Raw genomic sequence first — 26,312 nt, 5'->3', positions numbered from 1 at the left:
TTGGAAAGTTTTTCGGTGCCATTGCAGGATTTATACATGTAGAGGGGTTTTCCACCATATTAGCTCCTGCACATGACTGTTTGGAGTTGTATGATCTCTTTTGTCGAGATCCCTTAGTAGATGAATGTGATAGCCATCATCCACCAATAATTAGAAACAAGTTGAAAAAACAGTGCTAATAGACCAGCATAGCACAATGGTGAATACATGTCTTCATTAGAAACTTGAGAGCTGAGTTTATGTCTGACGATCACACTACTTTAAACTGTAAGATCACGCTAATATACAGATCATGAGGTGTGTGTGTGTGTGTGTGTGTGTGTGTGTGTGTATATATATATATATATATATATATATATATATATATATATATGTGTGTATATAGGTGCCTGGATATTCACTTTTCACACGTTCAACACCAACTGTATTTCTTGCGGTTTCTCACTCATATACAGGCACAATTTTCACATCAAAGGTGTTTTAGCTGATAAGGTTTACATGCTGTATAGTTTTGTATTGCAAATTGATCCCTTTTCATTCTTGACATATGCCATTTGCAGTATTATTATTACATTCTTTGTCGTTACTTTGGCAAGACTCCTCGTCATTAAGTCTATTTGTGGATCTTCCTTGTGTGCAGACAGCCTGGGTATTGTGTGTTTGATGCTGCACATGTTTGACAGAAGAAAGAGGTTAAAACTATCCAGATAGGCAGGCTCTCTGCACACAATTTATAGATATGTGCTGTTTTATCACACCTCAAATTAAATTTGGAAACCCTGCTTCAGCTGTCATGTATTACAAGGCCCAGATGGGTGGCAGAGAGAGAGAGATAGAGAGAGAGAGAGAGAGAGAGAGAGAGAGAGAGAGAGAGAGAGAGAGAGAGAAGAGAAAGACATTGGACAGGGAGAAGGAGGAGAGCAGGCAGGCAGGCAGACTGAGAGTGTGCCAGTATCTAGATACTGTATAGCAGAGCAGCAGGTTGAAAGAGGAACAGTTTGATATGTGGTGTGTATAGGCAACAGACGGTCACATTTGTTTAGGATCTCACCTCTGACGCCAGAAAACCTCAGACCTGCTGGTGTTTTTGGTTTCATCAGTTAAACACTTTGTTCTTTTGACATGCTTCCATGGGCGATTTTAGACCCTTTTTAGAGGGGCTCAAGCCCCCTAAATTTCATCTCAGCCCCTCTAAAAATTATAATAATTATGTGACAGTCACATTCTCATTAGGGGCTGAGCCCCCCTAAAGGTCTGATCCTACAATCGCCCCTGCTTGCTTTTCACCACTTTTTCTGCCTGTCTTTTATTCTTTGCACCTTTCACTGAGTCCAAGTTGATTTTCTTATTGTTTTGATGTTTTAAACCTAAAAATGTGTCTGTCTCGCTTTGTCTCATGTGTATCTGTGTTTCCACTTGCCATTAGCAATATATACACACACCACTGCAGCTCACAAAACATATTGTAGAACTCAATAGCTGTATCAAAAGAGAAATAATCAATTACCATGTTTAGCTGTGCATTGGATTCACTTTGTGATGACAAACAAAGGGACATTGTTACTCCAAAACCAGAGCATGGCGCTAAATACAGAAGATAAAACATGTGCTCTATATGGATTCATTGTAGGGAATTGATAGTAGGAGTGGGTGATATGGATACATTTGCCTTTTACTGTATGTGAAGTTTTATGATACGATAGACGTATGTCATGATATAGTACATTTTTTGGAAAAACAATTAAAGAACTGCTGGTGGATAAAATAATCAATCTAGGAGTGCAACCAAGGATGATCTATCAATCATTTCATTTATGAACTGTTTAGTCTATGAAATGTCAGTATAGTGAAACAAATCTGTTACAAGTTCCCAGAGCAGAGGGTGAATTAACAGTCCAAAACCCAAATGTATTCAGTTTACAATGATATAAAAGTGTGAAGCAGCGAATCTTCACCTTTGAGAAGCTGGAACCAGGGAATGTTTGGCTTTTTTGCTTAATGGATTAATTTAATAGCCAAATTGTTGACAATTAATTTTCTGTTGATCGAGTAACTCTAGTAAACTCTAAACCAGATAAAGATAGGCCTACATCATCACATCAATGCAAAATTATGCAATATTTCTGTATAAACCTGCTCAGTCCTCCATCATAATTTCTATCTGCAAATAAGGTCAGTATTTCTATCAGCCTGTGAGAAAAAAAGTTAAACTTGGACAGACAAGAAGAAAGGCATGTCAGAGGTGAGCCAGCCAACTCCCCCTCTGTCTCCCTGTACCTGTGATCACCTGGCACCACCTTCATCTGACCTGCACATCCCACTCTCTTCACACACACACACACACACACACACACACACACACACACACACACACACACACACACACACGCTTACCTGGGAGGGAGTGAACACATTCCATCATGGAGCGAACATGCTTCACTGATCTTTTGGCCCACCTGTTACGGTCTTAAATTTTACACAAATCTTTATCTATCTGACTCCATTTCTCTCAATAACCTCCTCACTCTTTCTTTTGCTGAAAATGTCTCATTTTAAACTCATTTCCACTTTGTCTCCAACAGACACCTTTCAGTAATGGCAGCTTCGCCTTCTCAAATTTCTCATAGGCAATTAATGTGTTCACTCATTAATTCAGTGTGACACATTGGTCATGTTATTACTGGTGTAACAGAAAAGTATCTCCAACGTAAAGATCACAATGAGGGAAACTGTGAGAGTTTATGATTAATGAGTAATGAGAATGCTATTTGTGTAGTTTTATGCCTTTAAACACAAAACACACTGTTTAAACTCCAGACAGTCTCAGACAGAAGAAATATATTAATGTTTGCTAGCTGCATGCAATATTAGATCTGCAAATTAATCTTTGGTAGCTCAGGTACGATAAAGAACAGGATCCATTCACCGGAAGTATTTTGTGCTAGAAAGGAAGCAACACCAATAATATCAGTAGACATTGGTCCACTCTGTCATTTATCACTGTGTAACAATCTAGTAAACAGTCTTATCTCATCTTTGTTAAAGAATTTCTCATGATACGTGACAGGTTATCATGTTTTTGTTGGTATTGCAAAATTACAAAACCAGGGAAGGTTTTAAGTTAAAAAGACCAGTCACTGTTCAAAATAAACGAATAGGCAAGGAGAATAAAAAATAAGTCAAAATAAATCAATTTATTTTTCCTCTTTGGCTTTGTGGCTGACTTTGGTACCTCAGGGAAACAGTGTAGTTATGATTATACGGTGCATGTGTCCAGCATGCAGGAGGGATGGAAGGGGAAGTAAAGTCATAAGGCAGTCTGGCAGCATATCAGAGGGAGGTAACGTCATCTAAATGATACAAGTAATAGGTAGGTGTGAATGTGTCCAGGCCTGATATTGGGACAGGGCTCTGAATTTCAGACACAGATCTGGAAGGTTGACTTTATTGTCACTTTTTTTTTTCTCCCCTTCTCAGATTTGCAGCTTTTTCTGGCTCTCATCTGTTGCCTTTCTTTCTTCTCAGCCTCTTTGTCGCTATTTCTCTTACTGTTTCAGTGTTCTGTCTTCGTTTCTCTTTCTCCTCTGTCTTTGTTATCCCTTTGATTCTTTGAAACTTCTTCTGCTTTCTTACCCTCTCCTACATCCTCTGTTCCTCCTAGCCCAGACTCCCCAAGTCCTGTACGGTCGCCATCATCCCCCCTCCACCTCCTTTCCCTGAGCGCCTCCCCTGTCCCACTGACACCACACGCTGCTCCCATCCCCCGAAAACCACTTCAAACAGCTAGCGCCATCAAAGCCCACAGTCAGTCAGCCAGGCAGCCAGTCAGCCAGCCAGCCAGCCAGCCTTCTGCTTCGACTTAAAATTACTGTCGTCCCAGTCGCAAGGCTGCTTTCCTCTTCTGATACACATCAAAGATCCTCTTAAACTCCCAAAGTTTGCTTTTTAAACCTTTCTTCTTGTTGAGTCTTTTTTATATACACATTATTTCACTGGTTGAGGTCTCTTTCTCTCCCTCTCTCTTCTTGCCATCATTTTTTTCTCTCCAACTGGGCCAGGTCAGTAATGACATGCACACACTCTCTTGTGTGGTTCTGCTGTCTTTGCATTTTTCTCCATGACTTTAATTAGTTTCTTTTTCAAGGCGTTGGTTCAGGCTGCAGAGCACACATTCACTTTCTCACACACACACACACAAAGCTGTTACTAATGAACATATGTGTGTGTGTGTGTGTGTGTGTGTGTGTGTGTGTGTGTGTGTGTGTGTGGGGATTAATATGCAATATGACTCATACATCTTCCTAATCAGAACTGCATAACCACTAAAAGACCAGTTTAATAGTGCGTTCCCATTTTTGCTGCCTGTATTTCTCTGTGTGCGTGTTTAAGGGGCAGAAAAAGTGTTGAAAGAAAGGCAGGGACTAAGAGAGAGAGAAAGAGAGAGAAAGAGAGAGAGAGAGAGAACATAGATGGTGTGTGCAGACATGGGAGGAACAATTCAGAGAAAAAGAAAATAGAAGCAGAGTGACACATTAGAAAGGCATCCTTTCTATGTTTCAAAGCCTCTGAGGTCACATCACTTGAAATGTTTCGGTGTATCATCATCTTTTGAGTGGAGGATGTAATGTCGACATACGCCAGAGGATGGCGCCCCGTCTGTATGTTAACCAGGCAGGAAGGCTGCCGGGTCTCATCTATAGGCTGTGTCTATTAAAACAACATTTGTCATTATAAAACAACGTATATTTAGATACAGCTATATCCTATACTCTCTAATTTTACTGAATGAGTTGTCCAGCAGCAGCAGCAGTGGATAACAGTCTGTTGATGTATTTTCAAGTTCTTTGCTGACTATCAGGACATCAATACATTTTACTTTTAGTGGAATAACAGGTTGAGATTGTTACTATTGTCAGTTATAGTGGCAGTAAGAGCTGTAATATTAGTTGAATTTATGTCGCTGTGACTGCATGTGTAGTGCATACCTTCACATGGTCTGCTCTGATCTTTTTATATCTTATTGTGGGTTTCTCAGAATTCTTGTATCTTGTGTTTTAAATCTGCTTTGAGTGGTTAGCTTAAGACATTTTGGGCTTTAATGCAGTAAATTGTCTTTTTCAAGAAAACCACATCACGCAAAACACCTCTAACAGATCGTATACACAGATGTTTGAAGTAGACAAGGTCAGTGGGATACCAGGCATATTTGTTTCACAAACAAATCTCCCGTAGTGAGTAACTGAAAGTTGCAGCCCGAGTTGAACTAACAAAATCCCACATTGTATAGCTGTTAAGCTCAAAGAGAAGTTTTATTTAGCGTGCACCCCTATTAAAAAACTTCAGAACCTTTGTGCTCTGTCAGAGAATGTTTTAATATTCAAAAGGAGCCACTATTGTGTGGTTTCTTGCGCCAACGTACAAAATAAAGAGCCACATCAGAAAGCTGGAACAGTCCCTGAGCATTTTCATGTGTAAAGAAAAAAGAGGGAAAACTAATTTGGAGGGGGGAGACAGGGGTATTTATAGAGTGGTGTGAGAGTATTTGCAATGACAGGAGCCTAATGAAGTGGAGTATGGGTTTTGATTCACAGTGTGGTGAGTGCGTGGGTCCCTCTGTGACCGTTACTGCATTCCAGCACCGATCCCTCACTACACGGAAACCAGTGCGGGCCACAGGAGGAGGCGGAGGGCCAACTCAAAATAACGTGTTCCTCTAACCGAGCTAACCTTTCTTACCAACATCAGTCCTGCTTCCAGTGCAGCAGATGCACACAGGGCACGATGGCACTGAGCTCAAAACATAATAACAGGGCTTTGTTCATATATGCAAGCTCTCACAGCACAGTGTAGATACAGTAGTTAAGTTAATTTTGCCACTACTGGTGAGTCATTGACATGGCAAATGAGTCACATTACACAATCTATGACATAGCAGGGACTTCCAGAATGATATCAACAAAGTCTTGAACAAAAGTCTTATTTAAAAAAAAATTGGTAGTCCTGTGGAAACTGTATTGTGTGTGAGAGCTTATTACAGATGTGTAATGAGAAAGCGAGAAAGGGACAATGAGTGAGATCAAAGGCTGTAAGTCATCATCATTGTAGTGAACGGTGTGAATGTTTTGGATGTTAAGTTGCTGATAGAACAACTAAGCAATTTTTTGGCACAGTTTAGAGAATTCAACTGAAAGTATAGGTATTTTATATATTTTTGTTAGATGTAAACTTCCTATATCTTTGCGACAGAACAGATACTTAAATGCATTATTTAAAAAAAATCTTCTCCTTTTTACTGTGAAAGTGGAGAGAACACTGTGTTACTTTTGCAAGCTGCCCATAAAGTTCAAAAAGTGGCACTAAAGAAGAAAGCCACACTCATCTGCTTTGAAGGTGAAGGCCGGTGTCAAACAAGGTAAAACATTTCTTTGGTAAATGTCATGTGGTGGTCGACAGGACAGGTAAATATGGCGGCAAACATGTTAGGCAGCAGCAAACAGGAAACCTCCAAAGGAAGGAGACAATCAACCACATGGGCTCTTTGCACACCTCTTCTCTCACACCTTGCCTCATTTGTGCAAAAAGGATAACTGATTGCTGCATATTTTGCATACAAATTGATTCTGTCTCAGATGTTAGTATCAGAGAAGTAGGGGCTTTAGTAGTTTTTAGTACTTATTGTTATCTGTTAATGAGAAAAGTACAGTATACCACACAGCTGAAAGGTAAAGGAAAAACGTGAAGCACCACTTGTGTGGTAGACAAAACATTTGAACCTCGTTAAATACATTCTAATATGAACTTTGACTTCTATTCATTTTCATCCCATCCCTACTGTGTTTCTATTTGTCTAAAACAAACAGGGAAATAGCAAATGAGACTGAGGTGCTCATCCACTTTTTACCCAAAGCGGTTTGTTTTGGGTGATCTGTGCACCTCCTATGGCTGAGATGCTTTATGTTAAAAAAAGCATACCCTATGGAAAGAGGCGGCATTATCAGAAGATAACAGCTGACACACTGAATAATGTAGGGTATCATTGCCTCTTTAAGCTCTACCTGTGAGAAATGTAAAACTATTAATTTGGAAGTTCCTGTGGAGGCAGTTGTCAACTCTGTGAGAGTTGAAATCATTATAGGCCACAAAAATATATCATGTATGTCTAGAGTTGACTCACCACAATCTAAGAATACATAGCTCGGCTGAGAATCTACAAGACGGGATGGATGTATGTACCCTGTGAGTGTGTTTCTCCGTCTTCTTCACACCGCCTCTCCATGTTTGTCTGCAGTTTAACGCACTGTACCTCCAAGGAAGTCACAGTTGCCTCACTGTTTCACTAGCATGTATACGCACCTTTGTGGTGCGATTACCGGTCTGGGCCACAAGTTATTTGGGAGCCCTTTGCTGTCCATGTTCACTCTAACTTGCTTCTATTTCTTTTATTTCTGTCTCTGTCTGAAATGCATAAACACAGACTGACACTGTAAGATAGAAAATGCTGTTTGAGTGTATGTTTAGTATATTTAACAATCACGTCATATTTGTGCTTTGTGTTTTTAATCACAAAACAATACAGATGGTGAAAAAAATCCCATATGTTAGTTTGGCAAATTAAACCTTAAAATAGAAGTGTTGTATTTAGTGAATGCACACATACTCAATGCAAAGATGTGCAGTATGCACGGGTAAAGTGCAAAGATGAGTAGAAGGAGATAAGATGTAAAAGCAGAAAAAAATGTTGTCTATGAAGGTGAAAGATAAAGACAATGGCAGACAAGTCGATATCCTCTCAGTTTCATCACAAGGTAGATAAGTTTGCCCTGCATACTTTTGTTACAGCTTTGTTAACTTTTTGTTTGGTGGTTTTGCTGTACATTAGTTCACTTTATTTGCTGTTGGTTTAATATGTTGGTCTTTTGAAGTCACATGAGAGCAGGTTTCCACTCAGCAGATGTGGTTCACCATTGGGTGCAGTGATGTGACATGTAGATAGAGAATAACAGATCAGTGATTCTGATTTCATTTGACTTTCAGAAGCTTGGGCCCTTTCAGAGCAGCCATGGCAGCTATACACAACACCACACTATGTTACAGCGGGTGTCTCGGGGGATGTGCTTTGATTCGCAGAGGCTCCTCTGAAATCGTGCTGAGGAGCTCATATGTTAATAATGAAACTAACAGCAGCGCACAGTCACACTAAAAGCAAAACTCGTTGACAAATCAACTTTGCGAGTGTGGTGTCAGTGAATAGCTCGGTGGCTTTGAAGCTAATAAATTCCAAAAGGGATTCTGTTTTTGTGTCACAAGGGCCCTAATTGAACAGAATCATTAAAAGCCACAGTGAACAAAGACAAAATAGTTTCACTACGGTTTTTGTTGTCAGTTTAAAAATGCAGAATTGCGCTGCAGTTGTCTTTGCAGAGCCTTAATCAATATGAGGAAATTAGCTTGGTGTTTATTTCTTGAGCTGATTGTTCTGTGTGACTCTGAGTGTTTCAAAGGGCAGATGTTGCCACTCAGCTGCACATTCTGTGGCAGTGGTTTAAATGCTCTGACAGGGTGGTGTCTCCTAATGAGCAGGACATCTAAAGGCACAGAGCCGTGACTTTGCTGCTGTGGCACCGCATGGGCTTTAACTTTTCTATCTCCGACTGCTATTCAGATATTCATGGACGTCACACACACACACACACACACACACACACACACACACACACACACTGACATTGTCATGTCTTTTTTTTTTGCTGTGTTTGATCATGCTGTAGTCCTCTGCAGCAGCAGGCCGGTCTTGCTCCCATTTGTGCCCACAATACAAGTCGTATTTGTTTGTTTTTCTGTATTTCTCTGTACTCTAGTTTGTGTGTGTGTGTGTGTGTGTGTGTGTGTGTGTGTGTGTGTGTGTGTGTGTGTGTGTGTGCGTGTGTGTGTGTGCGTGTGTGTGCGTGTGTGTGCGTGCATGTGTGTGTGTGTGTGTGTGTGTGTGAGTTAAGGGAATTTCCCTCTGTAGCATGTTTTTCACAGTCGACATCAGTTGGAGGATTTGTATCAGAGACAGTTTCTGCCTTCTGTCTTTCTCTCTTTTTATTCTTATTCTCCAATTCCTCACTCCTCTTTCTTTCAACTCTCTCTTTTTCTCCATCACTTTTCTTTCTTGCTCTCAGTTTAGTTTATTCTCTGTGCAGTATTCTTTATGCACTGGTGTCTCTGCATCTCACTCTTTTCACCCCCTTTCTCGAACATACACACCACAGCACTGTGTACCAAACACACTGCAAGAATGCAAAAATCACATACACACACCACACATCACATTCAAGCATCTCTTCCTCCACACTAATATGACCTTTACAATCCCCATCACAGTAATATGACCTTTACGATCCCCATCACAGTGTCACAGTTTCAGTCTCATTTATTCTTGCCGGCAGCCATTTCTTTTTTTTGTGACTCGCTGCCAGCCGGCTAAGAAACGACTGTAATCAATTGAACTAGAACTTGACTGTGTGACTTAGACTTTCATATCAATGTGTTTGTGGTTATTTTCACCATCATTAGACAAGAATGTTTGTACTTCCTCTTCTCTGGTCACAGAAATGCAATAAATGCAGCAAAACATCACATTACCACCATTCCTGTTGGTTAACATGTAATTTAGAGCATTTAATCCTCATTTTGCTGTCCGCATTCATAATATAATCTGTAAAACATTTGGATAAATTATAATCAAGAGTTGCATTCCAAAATGAGGCTACCACCAAAAGGAAATTTCAACATTCAAGTTTTCTGTAAAGTAAATTAAACTCACTTTGGAATATTGTTAGTATCATACACTATCCTATGATCTTATAAATGACACAATTTTTAAATGAAATCTTTTTGTATTAAAAGCTTTTTTGTTGCAGAACATGTCTAGGAAAGGACAGTGTGTTCATTATGTATTTGGTGCATGTGCAATATTGGAATGTGGGCATCAGTGTGTTTTTGTCCCTCTCAGTGTTACTAGTGCAGGTCAAACCAAACCAGATCAGGCCAAGGTGCCAAAGAACCATCCCCCTGAGAGACAGAGAGAGTGTGAGTTGCTGCTACGATTGAGGAGATCAGGTGGGAGGTGTTTGTTCTTGGTTGCGGTCCTCCCCTGACTCATTGTACAAATGTCATACAGCAGGTATGACTAAGAGAGCTGCCACAGTGAGAATTTTTTAAACACTTTGTTTGATTTCTGCAATATATTGAAAGATGGGTCATCGTGAGCGCACTCTGCAGATGAATATGGATTTACCTCGTCTCTAAACTGCTCTCATAGGTAAAATGACAATACACACATCTTCCTGTGCTTACTTTTTGTTTGTTGTTTAGCGTGTGGGCGTCAGTGATCCTCGTGGTAATATATTGAGTTCAAAATAGCAAGTGTTGAGGTTCTTTTGACATCTGTGAAACCATCACAGTTTTAACAGCATGAAAGAAGCATTATATCATGCATTAACTAAATCAAATAATTTAGAAATATTTAAAATATATATCTATCTATATATATATATACACACACACACACACACACACACACACACACACACACACACACACACACACACACGTTTTATATCAAAAGAGTTCTGTTACAAAAATATGATGAATCAGTAAGTTTTTAATTATGCATCAGTGTATTCAGTTGACTGTATCCCTTCTTGTTTTATCACAATTTTGTTTAAAAAGTGATTTGAAGTCAAACTTAAAAACATTACAAAGTGTCAAAAGAGTGTAAAAATAAAATTGAAAAGTCATAACCTAAAAAAATGTATTAAAATTAAAACTAAACTCAGAACTTAAAAATATGTACTCTATTTTTTTCCTACGTATATTTAAAGGTCATTTTAATGGTATGCATATGGTGTGTGGTTCTAATGTTGTGTATATAACAAAAACTGTACTTCTATGACACTTTTTATTGAGTCACAAAGTTTTTCTAACACATTTATTAACAACCGTATCAGAAATACTACTATTTCTGTTCAATTTGGGTGTTGCTCAAAATGTATTTCTGCCAGTTACCAAAATGTCTTAAACTGATATTTGCATAAAAAAGGGTTGGTTGGTTGGTTGGTTGTTTTTATCTCATGTGAGAAATAAAAAAATACCATTGATATCATAACATTAACATTATTCTGGCTTTTATGTAGCAATCTTGAACTATAAGAATCAACAGAACGGTAAGGATTACATTGCGTGGTAAATTGGGCCTGGCCTTGTTTGTTGCTTTTAAAACCAAAAGAAACAAACAAGGTAATTTCTAGGTAATTATTCCATGCTTACCATTTAGCCACATAATTACTAAGTTAATACCAGATCACATGTGTGCGTCGTAAAATAAACTGCAGCTTAGCGTTTTGCTGTACAGTAGATGCCCTCTGGGGTATAAACAGTGCAGAATTAGACTGATACTGAAGCTCTCTGTGCTGTTGTGAGCCAGTGCTCACAAATTGGGATTTTCTTTGTCTTTATCTTAATCTATCTGAATTATTTTTAGTTGTAGTCTGTATTTTAATGTGGTTGTGTAAAGATTCTTTCTCTCCGTGTCATGCACATATGTGCTTATGAATGTATCCAGGCGTTATCCGTCTCTGTCTGGCTTTAGAAAACTGACTAATCTATGTAAATAATAAAATAACAACAGTAGATCATCACTTTTTAAGGCTTCAGATCAGATTCAAGATGGATCACAAGTCCCCAGATAACCCAAATAGTGATGCGTTTTCTCAGGATAAAACTCTGGTGTCCCAAGCTGAAAACAGTAGACCTCTTTCTGGCAGGCAGACCGTCAATCTTTCAGAGTCACTGTCAGGCAGGGAAAGCGACAGATAGATTAAAATAGTGCAGTACAGTGTTTGATCTGAACACACTGTTGTCAAACCATCAGAAACAGTCCCCAAAAGACAGAGAGATCGCGATTGTCAAGCATGATGCAGCACAGTTCAGTTAGCCTTCTCTGGATATGAGTCACATTCTTCCCACACACAATAACAGTGCATACACAATAGCAGTGTACTGTGCTGTTCTGTGTGTTATTCTGTGTTCAGCATCTTCCAACAAATTACACATTTTTAAAACTCTTACACATTGCATGAATTCATATCTCCTTTGTACCTTGACATACAATCTCTATTTGCAGGCAATCCCAAACCTCCTGCGCTGTTCAAAGATTTAGCTGTCCTGCTCCAACAAATAAAAAAAAGACCAATTTGAAGGATGCAATCACTATCCAAATAAATAAATCAACGGGCCCGATAATGAAAGCCATCCCAGCGCGGTGCTGCTTTAATGACAGCACATATAGGCTCAGTGTCACTCACTGTCATGGGAGAGAAAATTAGAGCCAATTTTACGATAATCCGGACCAGATTTTTCTCTTTTTGAGCCCAGCGGTATGTCCTATCATCCCAGAAAAACTCCTGCAGGGTTGATAAGTCGACCTCAACTACATCATATAACTTCATAGCTGTCTGCTGTAGGGAAGCACATTTGATGACCAATTTCACCCCCCATAAGAGCAAGTCATTCCTCCCCATGTTAGTAGAGCAGCATGGAGCAGAGGCCTGAATGACTGGCCTCGGCTGAATCAGAGTTTTGCATGAGCTCACTTTTTACAGCGGTGTAATGAAGTTGGGGAAGGACATGCAACTAGATGATACAAACAGATACACATTTGATTAGCTAATATACTCATCAGAAGAGTGTGTATACATCAAGTGTTTTAGGTTTGTGTTTGCGGGCCGCCCCCTTGGCAGCACTGGGTCCCTGTTTTGCTCTTTTAGTAACAGAGTGAGTGTGGGTGTGTTATCTGTGTGTGTGTGTGTGTGTGTGTGTGTGTGTGTGTGTGTGTGTGTGTGTGTGTGTGTGTGTGTGTGTGTGTGTGTGTATGTGTGTCTGTGTGTGTGTTTGTGTCTTCTAGATGTAAATTTGATGACTTAGATGTGCTGAAATGTCTCCACCGGTGTATAGAACAGTCTATGGCCTTTGTCGCTGTGGGCTGTGGGCCGTGGGCCGTGGGCCGTAACTGAATGTGTCAAAAGCAAAATACTCATCAATTATTGCGTCCACCAGGATGTATTTGGAACGGCATAAAGTAAAATGAAAATCTTTCACGAGCGACTTAGTGTTGTTTGACAGTTTAATGAGTAAACTTTGTTTGTGTTTTGTGAAATGTAATGAGCTGTGAAACCTTATTTACACTCTGATCTGGTGAAAAGAGGCCAAAGAGGAAAATGTATTTAAAACTAAGAAGAAGTATGGCAATGTACTGTGATTTTAATCAGACACTCATTAAAAGCCATATTTTCACAACAACACTAAAAGAAAAATTGCCCCGCTGTGTGTTGGCACAGTCCATGTCCCTCCTCGACAATGGTTTGGCTTTCTCCAATTAAATATATTTCAATGCACTGGCAAAGAGTCTATGTGTGTTCTTAAATGGCCATTACTTGGTTGTGATTAGATTTTGCCAATCAGTGAGAGGAAAACAGAGTCCTCAAAAAAAGCCTTGGAAATAAGAGCCAACAGCTGAAATCCCAGGCATGTGTTTGTGATTGTCATTTATTGTCTTTGCCATGGGAAAAAGAAGTGCGCCTTCCAGTTGTGCTGTAGCCTCTTTTAAATTACAATATGTTATTTATCATTGCTTCTTACTGCTGCACTATATCTCTGCCGCATCACAAGTCACATACTGCACATGTGCGAAGAAAGCCATAAAAACGTGTTTTTCTACAGTCACACCAATTATGTTCTTTAAGAGCAATTACACATAAACACTTAGTTTCACTTCAAAATTACATTTTACCATTTGATACAAAGAAAATTTAGAGATTAAGCCTAAAAATGATGAAACCTCTATTGAGTAAACATTGTAATTACAAGGATTAATGCTGACATTAAAATAAAGTGTATTTTACTGAACTGACTGATCGGCAACATAACACTTCTACAAATGCCTTTTTTTAGTCAAGTCCTTATATTTGAATTCATTTTTTTTAATGTATTTTCAGTTTTATAATGAAAGCCACACTTCACTCTCGGTACCGTCAGAGTAAAACTATCCCTTTGGAAATTACACTGAAATTGATCAGAAATGACTATTAACATTTTATTTTTCTGTGTCTGAAGTTTTATATTGTGATGATAGCTCAGTGAAATATTTGAAATATCATAATTTCTAATTAGGGACCCCTTTGTTACAGTTCTGGATCTGCTTTGCGCAAATGTGTATGTGTTGCATGTTGAGCGTGTCTCCTTGTATTGGTCATAATCGCACATCAAACCATGCAAAGCCATATAAAATATCTCATGATAAGAAACACACGTGAATGTAACTGCTCTTGCCTACAGAGAAACAACATTGAAACAAATAAATAATAATACGGTTGTTCATCTTTCAAACAACTTGTAAGATAGTTTAGAATTTACTAAATTATTATTTTTTAATTTCTGTTCAGTTTTCACTGTTTGCTTTCGGGTCCTGACATACAGTATATATTTTTTAAATGATGTAACATTGTCTTACTGTTTTAGTCATTATCTACAGCTGAAATGATAAGAAACTCATGTCTCTTGCATTTTAAATTATGTAAAAAATAATGAATATATATTTAGACACCACAAAATAATAATTGGCATATCATTGAATGTAGAATATAGCCACCAGGTTTATGATATTTGATTTACAATATATTTGAAAATATAGTATGGTACATACTGTATTCCCTAATGAGCATACTTTTTACGTTTGCTGCATGGCAGTGTGAGAGTGTCTTTTGTCTCCCCCTAAATTGAATCTTTTCTGTTTTTCTCCTACTCACAGTGGATGCTGAGCAAGTGAGTTCACTGGGATCTGAGGGGAAGGATGAGGTGGGCTTGTGGAGCCTGGAGCCCCAGGACTGCCAGGAGAGCCTGGACAAGACAAGCCTGACACCTAGCGAGGGGACAGAGGAGCCTGGAAGTCCTGCTCGCTCCACGCAGCCGCACAGCCTCAGCCCCAGCAGCAGAAACTACTGGCCGCAGGTGGAGCAGGAGGCCGAGGCCGCAGAAGACGCCACCGCTGCATCCGCCACTGACAGGGAGGGAGACCAGGAACCATTGAGGATGTACTGTAAGTTCTGAAGTATAAAACTCTGTAAAACCTTTGCTATTTCAAGTTATGCCTTTATTTTTTGAATGCTTTCTGAAGAATGAAAGCCTGACCAAGCAAGTATGTGAAATGTGATACATATACTGTGTAAGACTGCTGTGTAGGACACCACTGTGTGTGTAAACAATTTTTCTGATGCAAGACACCACCAGCCTCATGATGCCTCTCATGGCCCTCTAGATACACCTTCACATCAGCTCCTTGAAACCATGCCTTCCCTACAAGCTGTTCCTCTTTTTCACTCTTCTCTTTGAAAAGGCAGCCTTATGAAAGCATGACAAAAGAACTCATCCCACACAATGTCACAATATTTCCATGCATCAAAGAGGTGACGTTACGGTACTGAAATCAGCACTGCGCGACGTGAGGCTTCCCCTTTTATTTAGGAGAGATCAAAGGCTCACGCGGCTTGACTACTAACAATCACTTAGCTCCCTCGCGTCGTCTGATTTGGCCTTGCCTGATGAAGGCAAAGCTGAGTTTTTACAACAGTCAACCACACAGGCTCTTCCCTTCACCACATAAAAAACAGCTAAAAATATGCCAACATCTGCAAACATTTGAAAAATCTCCCTCAAAGTCGCTGTAAGCTGACTGGCTTGATTCATAGGATAGGAGGCGCCCTCTCTTTGCATGGCTTTCTCTGTCTCTGTCATTGCACTCAAGGGCACAAATGAGAAAGAATTCTTCAAATCTAGTTTCATATCTGGCCAACTAATTCCCTGAATACATTGTTTTATCTGCCAGTCTTCAAGTAAACAATTTAGTTCCATTAGATTCAGTTGCGCATACATGACTATATGCACAAGTCATGTACATTCACACAGAGTCAGCAGGCGTAGCAAACAAAAATGTAAAAGCAGCAATGGTTCAGCCGCACTGATGCACCTACTGTGCAGTGTACAGCTTGTATAACAGTGTAAATGTGCTGTCCCCTCAAAATAACTCAACACACAGCCATTAATGTCTAAACCGCTGGCAACAAAAGTGAGTACACCCCTATGTTAAATTCCCATAGAGGCAGGCAGATTTTTATTTTTAAAGGCCAGTTATTTCATGGATCCAGGATACTATGCATCCTGATAAAGTTCCCTTGGCCTTTGGAATTAAAATAACCCCACATCATCACATGCCCTTCACCATACCTACAGATTGGTATGGGGTACTTTCCATAAAATCATCTCTCAATGCAAATCAAACCAGCTATTAGGCTAACTGAAATAAAACCATGCCAATCTCTAGGTATGGTGAAGGGTATGTGATGATGTGGGGCTATTTTAATTCCAAAGGCCAAGGGAACTTTATCATGATGCATAGTATCCTGGATCCATGAAATAACTGGCCTTTAAAAATAAAAATCTGCTTGCTTCTATGGGAATTTAACATAGGGGTGTACTCACTTTTGTTGCCAGCGGTTTAGACATTAATGTCTGTGTTGAGTTATTTTGAGGGGACAGCACATTTACACTGTTATACAAGCTGTACACTTAATACTTTACATTGTAGCAAAGTGTACTTTCTTCAGTGTCCCATTAAAAGATATAATGAAATATTTACTAAAATGTGAGGGGTGTACTCACTTTTGTGAGATACTGTATACATGCCCGTATATAGAGGTTTACTCCCCAACGCAGCAGGACCAGTTTGAGTCCAACCTGTGGCCCTTTGCTACATGTCATTCCCCCCCCCCTCTCTCTCCCCTTTCATGTCTTCAGCTGTTCTGTGAAATAAAGGCCTAAAAATGCCCAAAAAAATCAGCTTTAAAAAAATTATAATAATAATAATAAATTCTTCAACTGGCAACTTTACTGTATTTTGTCCCAAAGGGGCAATTGTTTTTACAGAAAGGCATACAATACATGAAAAGACATAAACATACAGTGCAGAAAAAAACGAATACTTATGAACAGACAGACATGGACATAACAGCAGTGGCGGGCTGTGTATTTTACCCCTGGGCCTTCAGTACTATCCTACAGCGATTAAACCACCTTTGAATAACCTCACTATGACACTAGGACATTATCGTGTGGAATAAAGTGATTTAACACAAGGCTCAACACCTAGAGAGTTTCAATACACTATTGCAGAGTCATGAATACACGGTGACTGAAGCCATCACTTTTACACAGTATGGCAGGGTGCTGCATCACATATAATCCAAATTAACGTAATTACCAAAGAAACAACAACCGGTCACATTTACTCATACGACGACCACAAAGCGATCAAAATACAAATAACACAATTTGGAATAGACAGACCTACCCACAAATTCCAGCCAAGCCGCTGGGGCTCAACAACACACATGCCACCACACACACAAGGGCACAGCAGCCACTGACACTGCTCAAACCTTCAACACCAGCAGCAAACGATCTAAAGCAAGCAGTAATAGCTAGTAAAATTATTTTACTAAAATGCAGAAAAATCCATTAAACTTACCAAAAGCTGCTCATCATGTGAAGAAAAAGTACATACACCTTTCTTTCTTTCATTAACTTTACATCTAAAACTCGAAACAAACTTGAACTAATGTTACTGCTAAGGTTATGTGACGCTAGCTAGTTTGGCTTCTCGGCTACTGTATACTAACTGGTCCGAAAAATACAGATGGACCTTTTCACAGCAGACATTTTTGACTTGTCATAGTAGGAAAAGCACAGCTGAAATTGATAACCTTACCGATGACTCAAGTGTCCCACTAAGCTATTTCAGTGAGTCAGCATGCACAATACCAGGGCCTCTCCTAAGTGGAATGCAGCCATCATTAATGGTTTTGAATACACCTGTTCTTTTCCTACTATGACACGTCAACATGTCTGCCGTGAAAAAGGTCTAGATTTTTCACCCAGAGACAGCACAGAGGGGAAATATGGATAAAAGCTCTAATTTATGAAATGCACTGGAAGCCGCAAAACTGAGGGAGAGAGTAGCATGAAATTATCATCCTCATGAAATTACGGTAATAGACTCATGGGAACAGACTTTGTAAAATACAAATTAAATTAATAATATATATTTTAAAAAAAAAAAAAAAAAAAATAAAAAAAAAAAAATATATATATATATATATATAATTTTCTGATTCTGACAATCTCTTGGCCAGCAGAGAAGGCCTTGCTGGCCCTGAGGGCCCACCTCAACACCTGCTGCCGATCGCTGCACGAGCATGCACCCTCAATTCATCTACTTCTCAAAAAGAGAGGTCATGGAGGAATGCCATATATTAAACTGCATAATAACTGGATATGGTTTATGGTCTTTTGTGCAGTGTGTGACACTGTTCTTAGCCTGTTTTTGTCCTCTGTATTGTATTTATTCTTTGCTTTTATGCTACCTTCTCTGCCGGGATTTTTATTTCTGTGGAACTTTAACCCCATTAAATAAAGGGAAAAATAATCTAATAGTTGTGTTGTCTTGCAAATGTCACTAATAAGACAGAGCTTGTGCATGTAGCCTATCAGACTTATGCATAACATTTTACAAAATGCCAGACAATGCTCAACAGCTTACTGTAAGAACTAACCCCTACTAAATTATATATATATATATATATAATTTAGTAGGGGTTAGTTTTTATTTAGTTTTATTATCAGGAAATGTACTTAAAGTATTAAAAGCAAAAGTAGTCAATGCAGAGAAATCCTCACATTTTAGAAACTGGAAACGATCAAAACTGTTCTGTCAATCAACTTATTGTTTCATCGGATAATCATTTCAGCTGTACTTGTAGGCCGTTATATGGTTGGGTAGTTTAATTTATAATAAAACATCGTATTACATGACTTTTGTGTGCTAAAATCTTAATTTGTAAAGTAACTAGTAACTAAAGCTGTCAGATTAATTTAGTGGAATCAAAATTACACTATTTCCCTCTAAAATGTAGCGGCGTATAGAAGTAGAAAGTGACATGAAAAGAAAAGACTCAAGTAAAGTACAAGTGACTCAAATTTGCACTGAAGTACAGTACTTGAGTAAATGTACTTTGTTATTCCACCACTTTATATTTTAATCGATATTATAGTTCCTCTGTATCTTTCTCTCTGATCCCAGGTAAGAACTCAGACTCTCCGAATGCCTTTGAGGACCTGGACCACTATGAATTTCTGGCCCAGTTGAGGAAGGCCTCCACCTCAACCAGTGTCTTGGAACACCTGAACCGCAATGGCACGGCACCAGTTTACCAGCTGGGCAGCAGACACGACGAGCTGCCACCTGCTATCTGGTCACCAGGAGCTCAGCACTGCTCACCTGAGGGAGCAGGTAGGCTGATGAGGGAACAGCTGCAATGATACTAAATAGAAAAAAAATCAACAAATCTCAAAATCACTGCTCCTGACCCAGGTAGTAGGTTGTTAGAATGCTGGACCTCTTAGCTGCAGGCTGACAGTTATATAGTTGTAATACAGCACACAACAGATTGTGTATGCTAATATTATTCTGAGAACATGCTTTTCACACATCAGCTTATTGACCACTAATGGTCTCATTTACACGTCTATGTTCAAGCAATTCATGCATGTAATATGTTGCTTGTGGTTCAATATTTTATATCAAATAATGTACCAGGTTTATATAAAAGATTATATCATAGTCAAATAGTTTATTGAGTTGAATATTGCAATACAAACATATACAATAAATAACTTAAAAACATATAAACATTAGGGTCGAACACTATCCCATACAACATACTGTCAACACAAATAGCTACAATTAAAACACAGCCATGTGTCAGTATTTTCAGGCAGGTATGCAACATACGTAATTAAGAGTTTCTTGTCTGTACCGATAAATAGTAAACTAAGATCATTTAATATCTCGCTCAATACATGCTGGGATAGGCTCCAGCCTTCCACAACCTTGAACAGGATAAGCGGTTAAGAAAATGGAAAAATGAATGGACATATTTAATAAATATGTGAACATTTCCATGGTCTGTTTAAAATGTCCCCTCTCTGTCTGGGCTCTAGACACAGAGAGGAGCCAGCAGGCCTGTCCATTCTGCCACAGGATGTATCAGCGAGGAGCCTCTTTGAGGGACCACATCAAGTACTGTCAGGAGAGGGAGGGGGGCCACATGGTCTGTCCGCTCTGTGGATACACTGCCACCCTTAGGGCACAGATGGAGCGGCACCTGGCACTGCACAACCAAGTGCAGGACAAGGTGAGATACACACAGACAGCAGAGAAACTTGTATAACTGCCGAATTATCATAACTATATTCTATAATATTTAGTGTTACAAAGTCATTTGTTTGTAAATTTGTGTTGATAAAATCTTAAATTTGTCCCTAAATGTGTATCATAAAACTAACAAAAATGTCCTATCACCCTAGAGTGTCATCACTTTGGATCAAGGCATTGAGACCAGGAAGTTCAAATGTCTGCAGTGTGGGAAAGCGTTCAAGTACAAACACCACCTTAAAGAGCATCTCCGCATCCACAGCGGTGAGACAAAATAACATCAAAACAGTTGTACTCACACCCATCAATTTGCTATTGTTTCCTCTGCATCACTAACCCTTACTTACTGTGCCAGTTTTATAGTATGAAATTATACATAATTTGATGTGTTGACAGGAAATAAGTTAAAATAATCCACGACAGGACAAGATAATTATGAAAAATGTTGAAGGTATTTTCAACCTACCCATATCCCGCGTGTCTGTCATCCTTTAGGTGAGAAACCTTACGAGTGCTCCAACTGCAAGAAACGTTTCTCTCACTCTGGCTCCTACAGCTCCCACTTAAGCAGCAAAAAGTGCCTGAGTGGTGGAGGAAATGGAAACACAGGAGGAGCCAGCTGTGCATTTAATGGACATAGCCAAAGCTCCTACCACCACTCATTTCCAACATCTCCCTCTGCAGGCGTGGGGAGAAAAAGTACCGACAAGGGCTCTCCGTTGGCTTCACAGATCCAAGATCATACTGGGCCTCTACGTCGAATAGCAGAGGATCCTCACCAGCTTTCACTGCAGGACCCTGACCACAACCCCACAGGCTTCGCCAGAGCGTCAGACTTGGCTCGGCTTTGGGACCCCTCGGCAGAGCTCTCTCTGAGGGCCAGTATACTAAAAGGGACCGCCCTGCTGCCTTATCTGCACTCTGGGACCAAGTTTGAACAGATGCTGCAGGAGATGCTTCACAGGGAGGTGAAGAAAGATGAGGATATGGACAGAGGAGGAGCAGCTGCAATGGAGGAAAGGAAGGTGATTTACAACGGAGGAGGGCCTGACAAGAAGGTGTTGCCTGATGGGAGAAGAGAGGCAGTGAGGTCAGGTGATGGGGAGAGAGGTGTGCTTGGGGTGACGTGTCGTTGGTGCTCCCAGCTTTTCCCCAACGTGGCGGTGCTCCTGCAGCATGAGCGATACCTCTGCAAAATGAACCGAGATGCAGTGGAGGTGCCTGAGGGTCTTCGCAGCAAAGATCACCCCTTGCCACCTTTATTCTTTCCCAGATCTGCTCTCCAAGGGGAGAACAGCAAACCGAGTGAGGTAACCAACGGGCTCTCTGGAAACAAGTCACCATTACAGAAGCCCAGCTGGCACTCTGTACCGCAGCAGCTTTTGGTCGCAATGCACACTCCCCCACAGCCCCACCATGATGCCCTGTCCCCACGAGCATACTGGTCTGTCCAGGAAAAGGGAAGTCCAAGACAACTCATCAACCACTCCCCAGAGATGTCGTCACCTCGAGTCAGAAGAAGGGTTCCCTCTTCAGGATTTGGTTCTCCGGTCTGCATGGACCTCACCAGCTGTCCTCCTGAACTGACCTCCCCTCAGAACCAGACCAGCAGCCCTTGGTCTGCACAGAACGAGCCTCTGGACCTCTCCTTGCCCAAACAGCTCTCAGACAACGAAGGGAGAAACAAAACTGTAAATGGAAACTCAGCCAAAGGAGAGAGGAGAGAGCACAGGACCCAGCAGCTTAGGAGACCAAGTCCAACTTCACATCTCCCCCTTCACCACCATCCGGTCTACAGCGGGGCCGGAGCTCCTATGTTTCCAGGTTCCTTATATAGTGGCTTTCCTATCTTCAACCAGTCTGGTTTAGGGCTTTCAGGACATGACGGCATCACAGCGATTCCATTCAGCCAGCAAGCTAATAGCCCTGGGTTTCTCTCTCCTATGGCTTACATGATGGACGCAGACACAGAGGTGACGCTGAAAAAGATCCACCAGGAGAGACAAGCTCTTATGGTGAGTAAGGCTTCTTTTTCGGGTTGGTTTTAAAGAATTATGTGTATTTACTGAAGAACAACCTCAAATTACAGCAGAAGTAGCAACACAAATACAATAAAATATCAGATTATATTGTAAACCACTGCTATGAGAATATGTAGAATTAGAATAATATAAATCTAAATAAATCGTGATACACGTTTTCTCTGTAGGATGAGGTGTTAAGCCGTGGAGCTCTAGACTACCTCTCTCTTATGGATGAAGGACTGGAGGGAGAAGGAGGACCAGGGAGGAAAAGACTGAAGAAGACTGATGAGGGTCTTTACGCTTGTGACATTTGTGAAAAAACCTTTCAAAAGAGCAGCTCGCTGCTCCGACACAAATACGAGCACACAGGTTTGTAGCTTCTGCAAAAGCACTTTAGTTATGTGCCATTTCCAGTAGTTTATAGATTACTACAATATTTGTTAAAATGTTTAAAGGAATAGTTTGTTTCCCATTGTTTCCATGGACTCATGAATTCTTTGCCCTAAGATAAGCAATTTCTCTGTAATCATTACAGGTAAACGTCCTCATGAGTGCAAGATCTGCAACAAGGCCTTCAAGCATAAGCACCATCTGATTGAGCACAGCCGGCTGCACTCTGGAGAGAAACCCTACCAATGTGACAAGTGTGGCAAACGCTTCTCTCACTCCGGCTCATACTCCCAGCACATGAACCACCGCTACGCCTACTGCAGCAAAGACCAGGATCCAGATCAAGACCACGAGGAGATGCCTCTCACCCCAGTGGCAGGCGGCAATTTCAGGGGCCACCTTGCCAACGAGACCCCTCTGTCCATGGAGGATAGCCAAACTGCGCACTCCTTCCTTAGTGATTCCAGTCTGGATGGAGCTACAGAGGCTCTGAAGGAGGACGAAGAGGAGGAGGATAAAGAGGCAGGAGTTAGTGATGGTCATGTAGGAGAGGCACATGCAAGTTTGTCAGGGGCAGCAGAGGAGCTGGGAGGTAGCCCCATCCAAGGATCACCTACAGGGGAGAATGGAGTGCAAAATGGTTACGATGTGGGAAACCATATTGACAATGCAGAGAGACAATTCTGGGGCCGAGACACTGAGGATCAGAATGGAAACAAATGTGAACTGAGCCTGGATTTAACGGAGTTACCCAGAATAAAAACTTAAGGTGACTTTAACAAGCCAAAACAATGCATATACTATATATATTAAGACTTTTGATATACTTTTTCTCTCATATATACGGTATATATATATATATATATATATATATATATATATATATATATACAGCTCCACTGATTTATTTTAAACTCATTTTTACAACATGAAAAAAGAACAACCAAAGCATAGATGGTCTTAAAGTGGATGAAGCCATACAAACAAAATATATGTGACAATACAAATTATAATATTTTATCATGCAAAATAGATTTGATGTACCTACAGTGTTTTTTGTTTGTTTTGTGTTTGTTTTGTGTTTTTAAATTTTTGTTTGCCAGGACAGCTGAAAAACATTTGGGTGACTCATCTGTGGTCATGTCACATATCCAGATGTGACATTGCAGAAATCTCACTTTTTATAAGCTTGCTGACTGTTGCACAACCCATGAAGAAGAGGCCTTTGCATTTTTATGTCCAGTATATAGTTTACTTTGTTTGAAACATTTCGACTGTTCACATAGATGCACACCAGTAAGTGGGTTATGAAACTAGGTCCCGAAGGAAAGAATCCATTGCAGGATGGAAAGACTACTGTGCACTGTAACATGCCATCAAAGTTTAAATGTTAGATGCAGCCATATCAATCAGAATCGCTTGATGCTCAATTAGTATATTTATTCTTCCTCGTGCGAGTAATATTCAATATTCTGTGGTATTATTTCATACAAATCCTTACCTCTATTTTAAGAAATGAGCAATAACTTGCTAAAATGTTGTACATGAAAACACACACATGCAGCTATTACTTTGTCCCAAAGCCAGTGAAGGCTTGAGAATATATGGAAGCACTCCTTTTATCATTCATGCTGTGAAATCACAAGGTACAATCAGCTCATCTCTTCAGGTGAACTATGGTGCTCCGTGGCTTTGCCTAATCAGCAGTCTATTTAGTAGCTTAGAGCAAGCAGTAAAAAGAGGAAGGTGATTGTTTATTTATTTTTTAAACAAAAAGCAGTGGACTGTACCTTTTAAATTGTATGCCTGGCCTGGGGACAGCCATTTCTGCATCTCTGTATGTTATTAAAGGGGGTTAAAGTGAAGTCAGTCTTTGGGGGTTTGCCTTTGAGAGAGCAGTTAAAACTTGCACTGTCTCACTGTTTGTGTAATAATCACACAGAGCTGCTTTATTTTATTTTATGCTAAAATAGCTCCTATTTCTTGTAATAATTTACATGTGCTACAACCTATTTTGTCGCACATTTGGGCTGTCTGTTGAGGTCTGGCAAGAGGGCCAAGACTCAGGACACATACATCAGCTTTTAACTTCCTCTTTTTGACTGCAGTGTAGTCAACGTGAAAAGTGCCTCAGATGTACTCAGACACTGTGAGTAATGCGACAAAGCCTTGGTACGACGAGATAAGACGGTGGTGCATGAGGTGTGACTAAGCTTGTAGCATTCATGCATACCATGCGCAAAAGAATTCTTATACTGTGTGTGTGTGTGTGTGTGTGTGTGTGTGTGTGTGTGTGTGTGTGTGTGTGTGTGTGTGTGTGTGTGTGTGTGTGTTTATCACCAAAGATATGCATATGTGACACACCAACTGCCACTCTACTCGTGCATAGTTCCTTACCTGTTATTTCTGGGACGGAAAATAGGCAAGAAATGGTTTACTTTCACTCAGCATCTGCATCCTTTTTTATATCAAGCAGTGTTTTTTTTATCTTTTACTGGTACCCTTTGCAACTTTTGTAATAACTTCTTTATGTATGGTTTTTGCATGTTTGTGGATATTTGTAATAAAATTGTACATACTTTGTCAGGAGAATCTTGTATTTATCAATCTGTCTATTTAAAAATCATCATCAATCAGCATTTTCTTGTGTTTTAATTGCTGTAGGCTTTACAAGACTGTAAATGTAAGACTTAAGTGTAATCATTTCATGCCAGTTTTCATTCAGTGGCTATGAATTAGGCTGAATTATTAAGTTATTTCAAAAGAGAATTAAATTATCACTCAAACGTTTTGAAATTTCAGTGTTAAACACAAAAAAAACATCTTTAAGCATAAGACAGTTCTGAAGCTCGGCTGTGGCCTGGCAACTTAGTTACCCATCACAGTAAATCGTTTCCCTCACCGCTCATGATCGGCAGACTGCTTTGTTACACTAACTTTTTTTGTGTGTCTTTCTGTGTCAGTTTGCATGATGATTCATCAGAGGTGGCTGCTTTGTGCCTGAGAACCTGTGGCTGTGGCTGGAACACGCAGGGGCTGAGCAGCTCTGCTGCTATTTGATACACTGAGCTTTAGGTTAATGGTTGGTTGAGTAAACAATCGGCTAACTGTAACATTAACAAACATAACGGGTGACGTGGGTCAGATACTTTGGGGTGCCATGCATCAGCAGCATTTAGTCAACTGTAGCACCAACAATTGGCGATGTTATGATGTTTTCTGATTGCTTGTCTGGTTTCTGGCCTGAATGTGACTAAGATGACATTTAAATGAGAACTGCCTTGACTTATATTTGTAGTGTACAGAAATCACCACAGTCAACAGCATCAGCATCACTTGCAACAGTGCTGCAAGACCCATCCACGAGCAACAGGTTGCCAGCTTGGGTGCTAAGCATTTCAAAGTTTCAATTCCCCATATCAACAGAGCAAGCAGACTTGACTGTTAAGAATGAACACAGCTAGGTGTATTTCACTGGTGGGCAGAGAAACTGTTCTGTAACCATAGCAACCAGGTCAAGGCACCTGTGT

The 26,312-nt window shown here is 40.1% G+C and overlaps 1 protein-coding gene across 3 annotated transcripts in view; it reads left to right on the top strand.

The window, feature by feature from the left end:
• LOC116051595 (zinc finger E-box-binding homeobox 2-like) overlaps positions 1 to 23,635 on the top strand; it is a 28,864-nt gene extending 5,229 nt beyond the window's left edge. Inside the window, exons 1-8 of one of the 3 annotated variants that reach the window (XM_036002454.1) lie at positions 10,091 to 10,306; positions 14,852 to 15,139; positions 19,235 to 19,444; positions 20,155 to 20,348; positions 20,521 to 20,632; positions 20,864 to 22,383; positions 22,578 to 22,761; positions 22,928 to 23,550. In XM_036002454.1, coding sequence (XP_035858347.1) covers positions 15,133 to 15,139; positions 19,235 to 19,444; positions 20,155 to 20,348; positions 20,521 to 20,632; positions 20,864 to 22,383; positions 22,578 to 22,761; positions 22,928 to 23,550 — 2,850 coding nt within the window. In that variant the 5' untranslated portion in view covers positions 10,091 to 10,306; positions 14,852 to 15,132. Of the gene's footprint in view, positions 1 to 10,090; positions 10,307 to 14,851; positions 15,140 to 19,234; positions 19,445 to 20,154; positions 20,349 to 20,520; positions 20,633 to 20,863; positions 22,384 to 22,577; positions 22,762 to 22,927 lie in introns of those variants that run through there. The other 2 variants (XM_031302115.2, XM_031302113.1) reach the window with 2 other exon arrangements.
• The last annotated feature ends 2,677 nt before the right edge of the window (positions 23,636 to 26,312 follow it).

Source organism: Sander lucioperca, chromosome 6, assembly GCF_008315115.2.
Source record: "Sander lucioperca isolate FBNREF2018 chromosome 6, SLUC_FBN_1.2, whole genome shotgun sequence".
NCBI classification, from domain to species: Eukaryota; Metazoa; Chordata; class Actinopteri; order Perciformes; family Percidae; genus Sander; species Sander lucioperca.
Note: the sequence above shows the minus strand (reverse complement) of the source record. Positions and strands in the feature narration are given on the sequence as shown.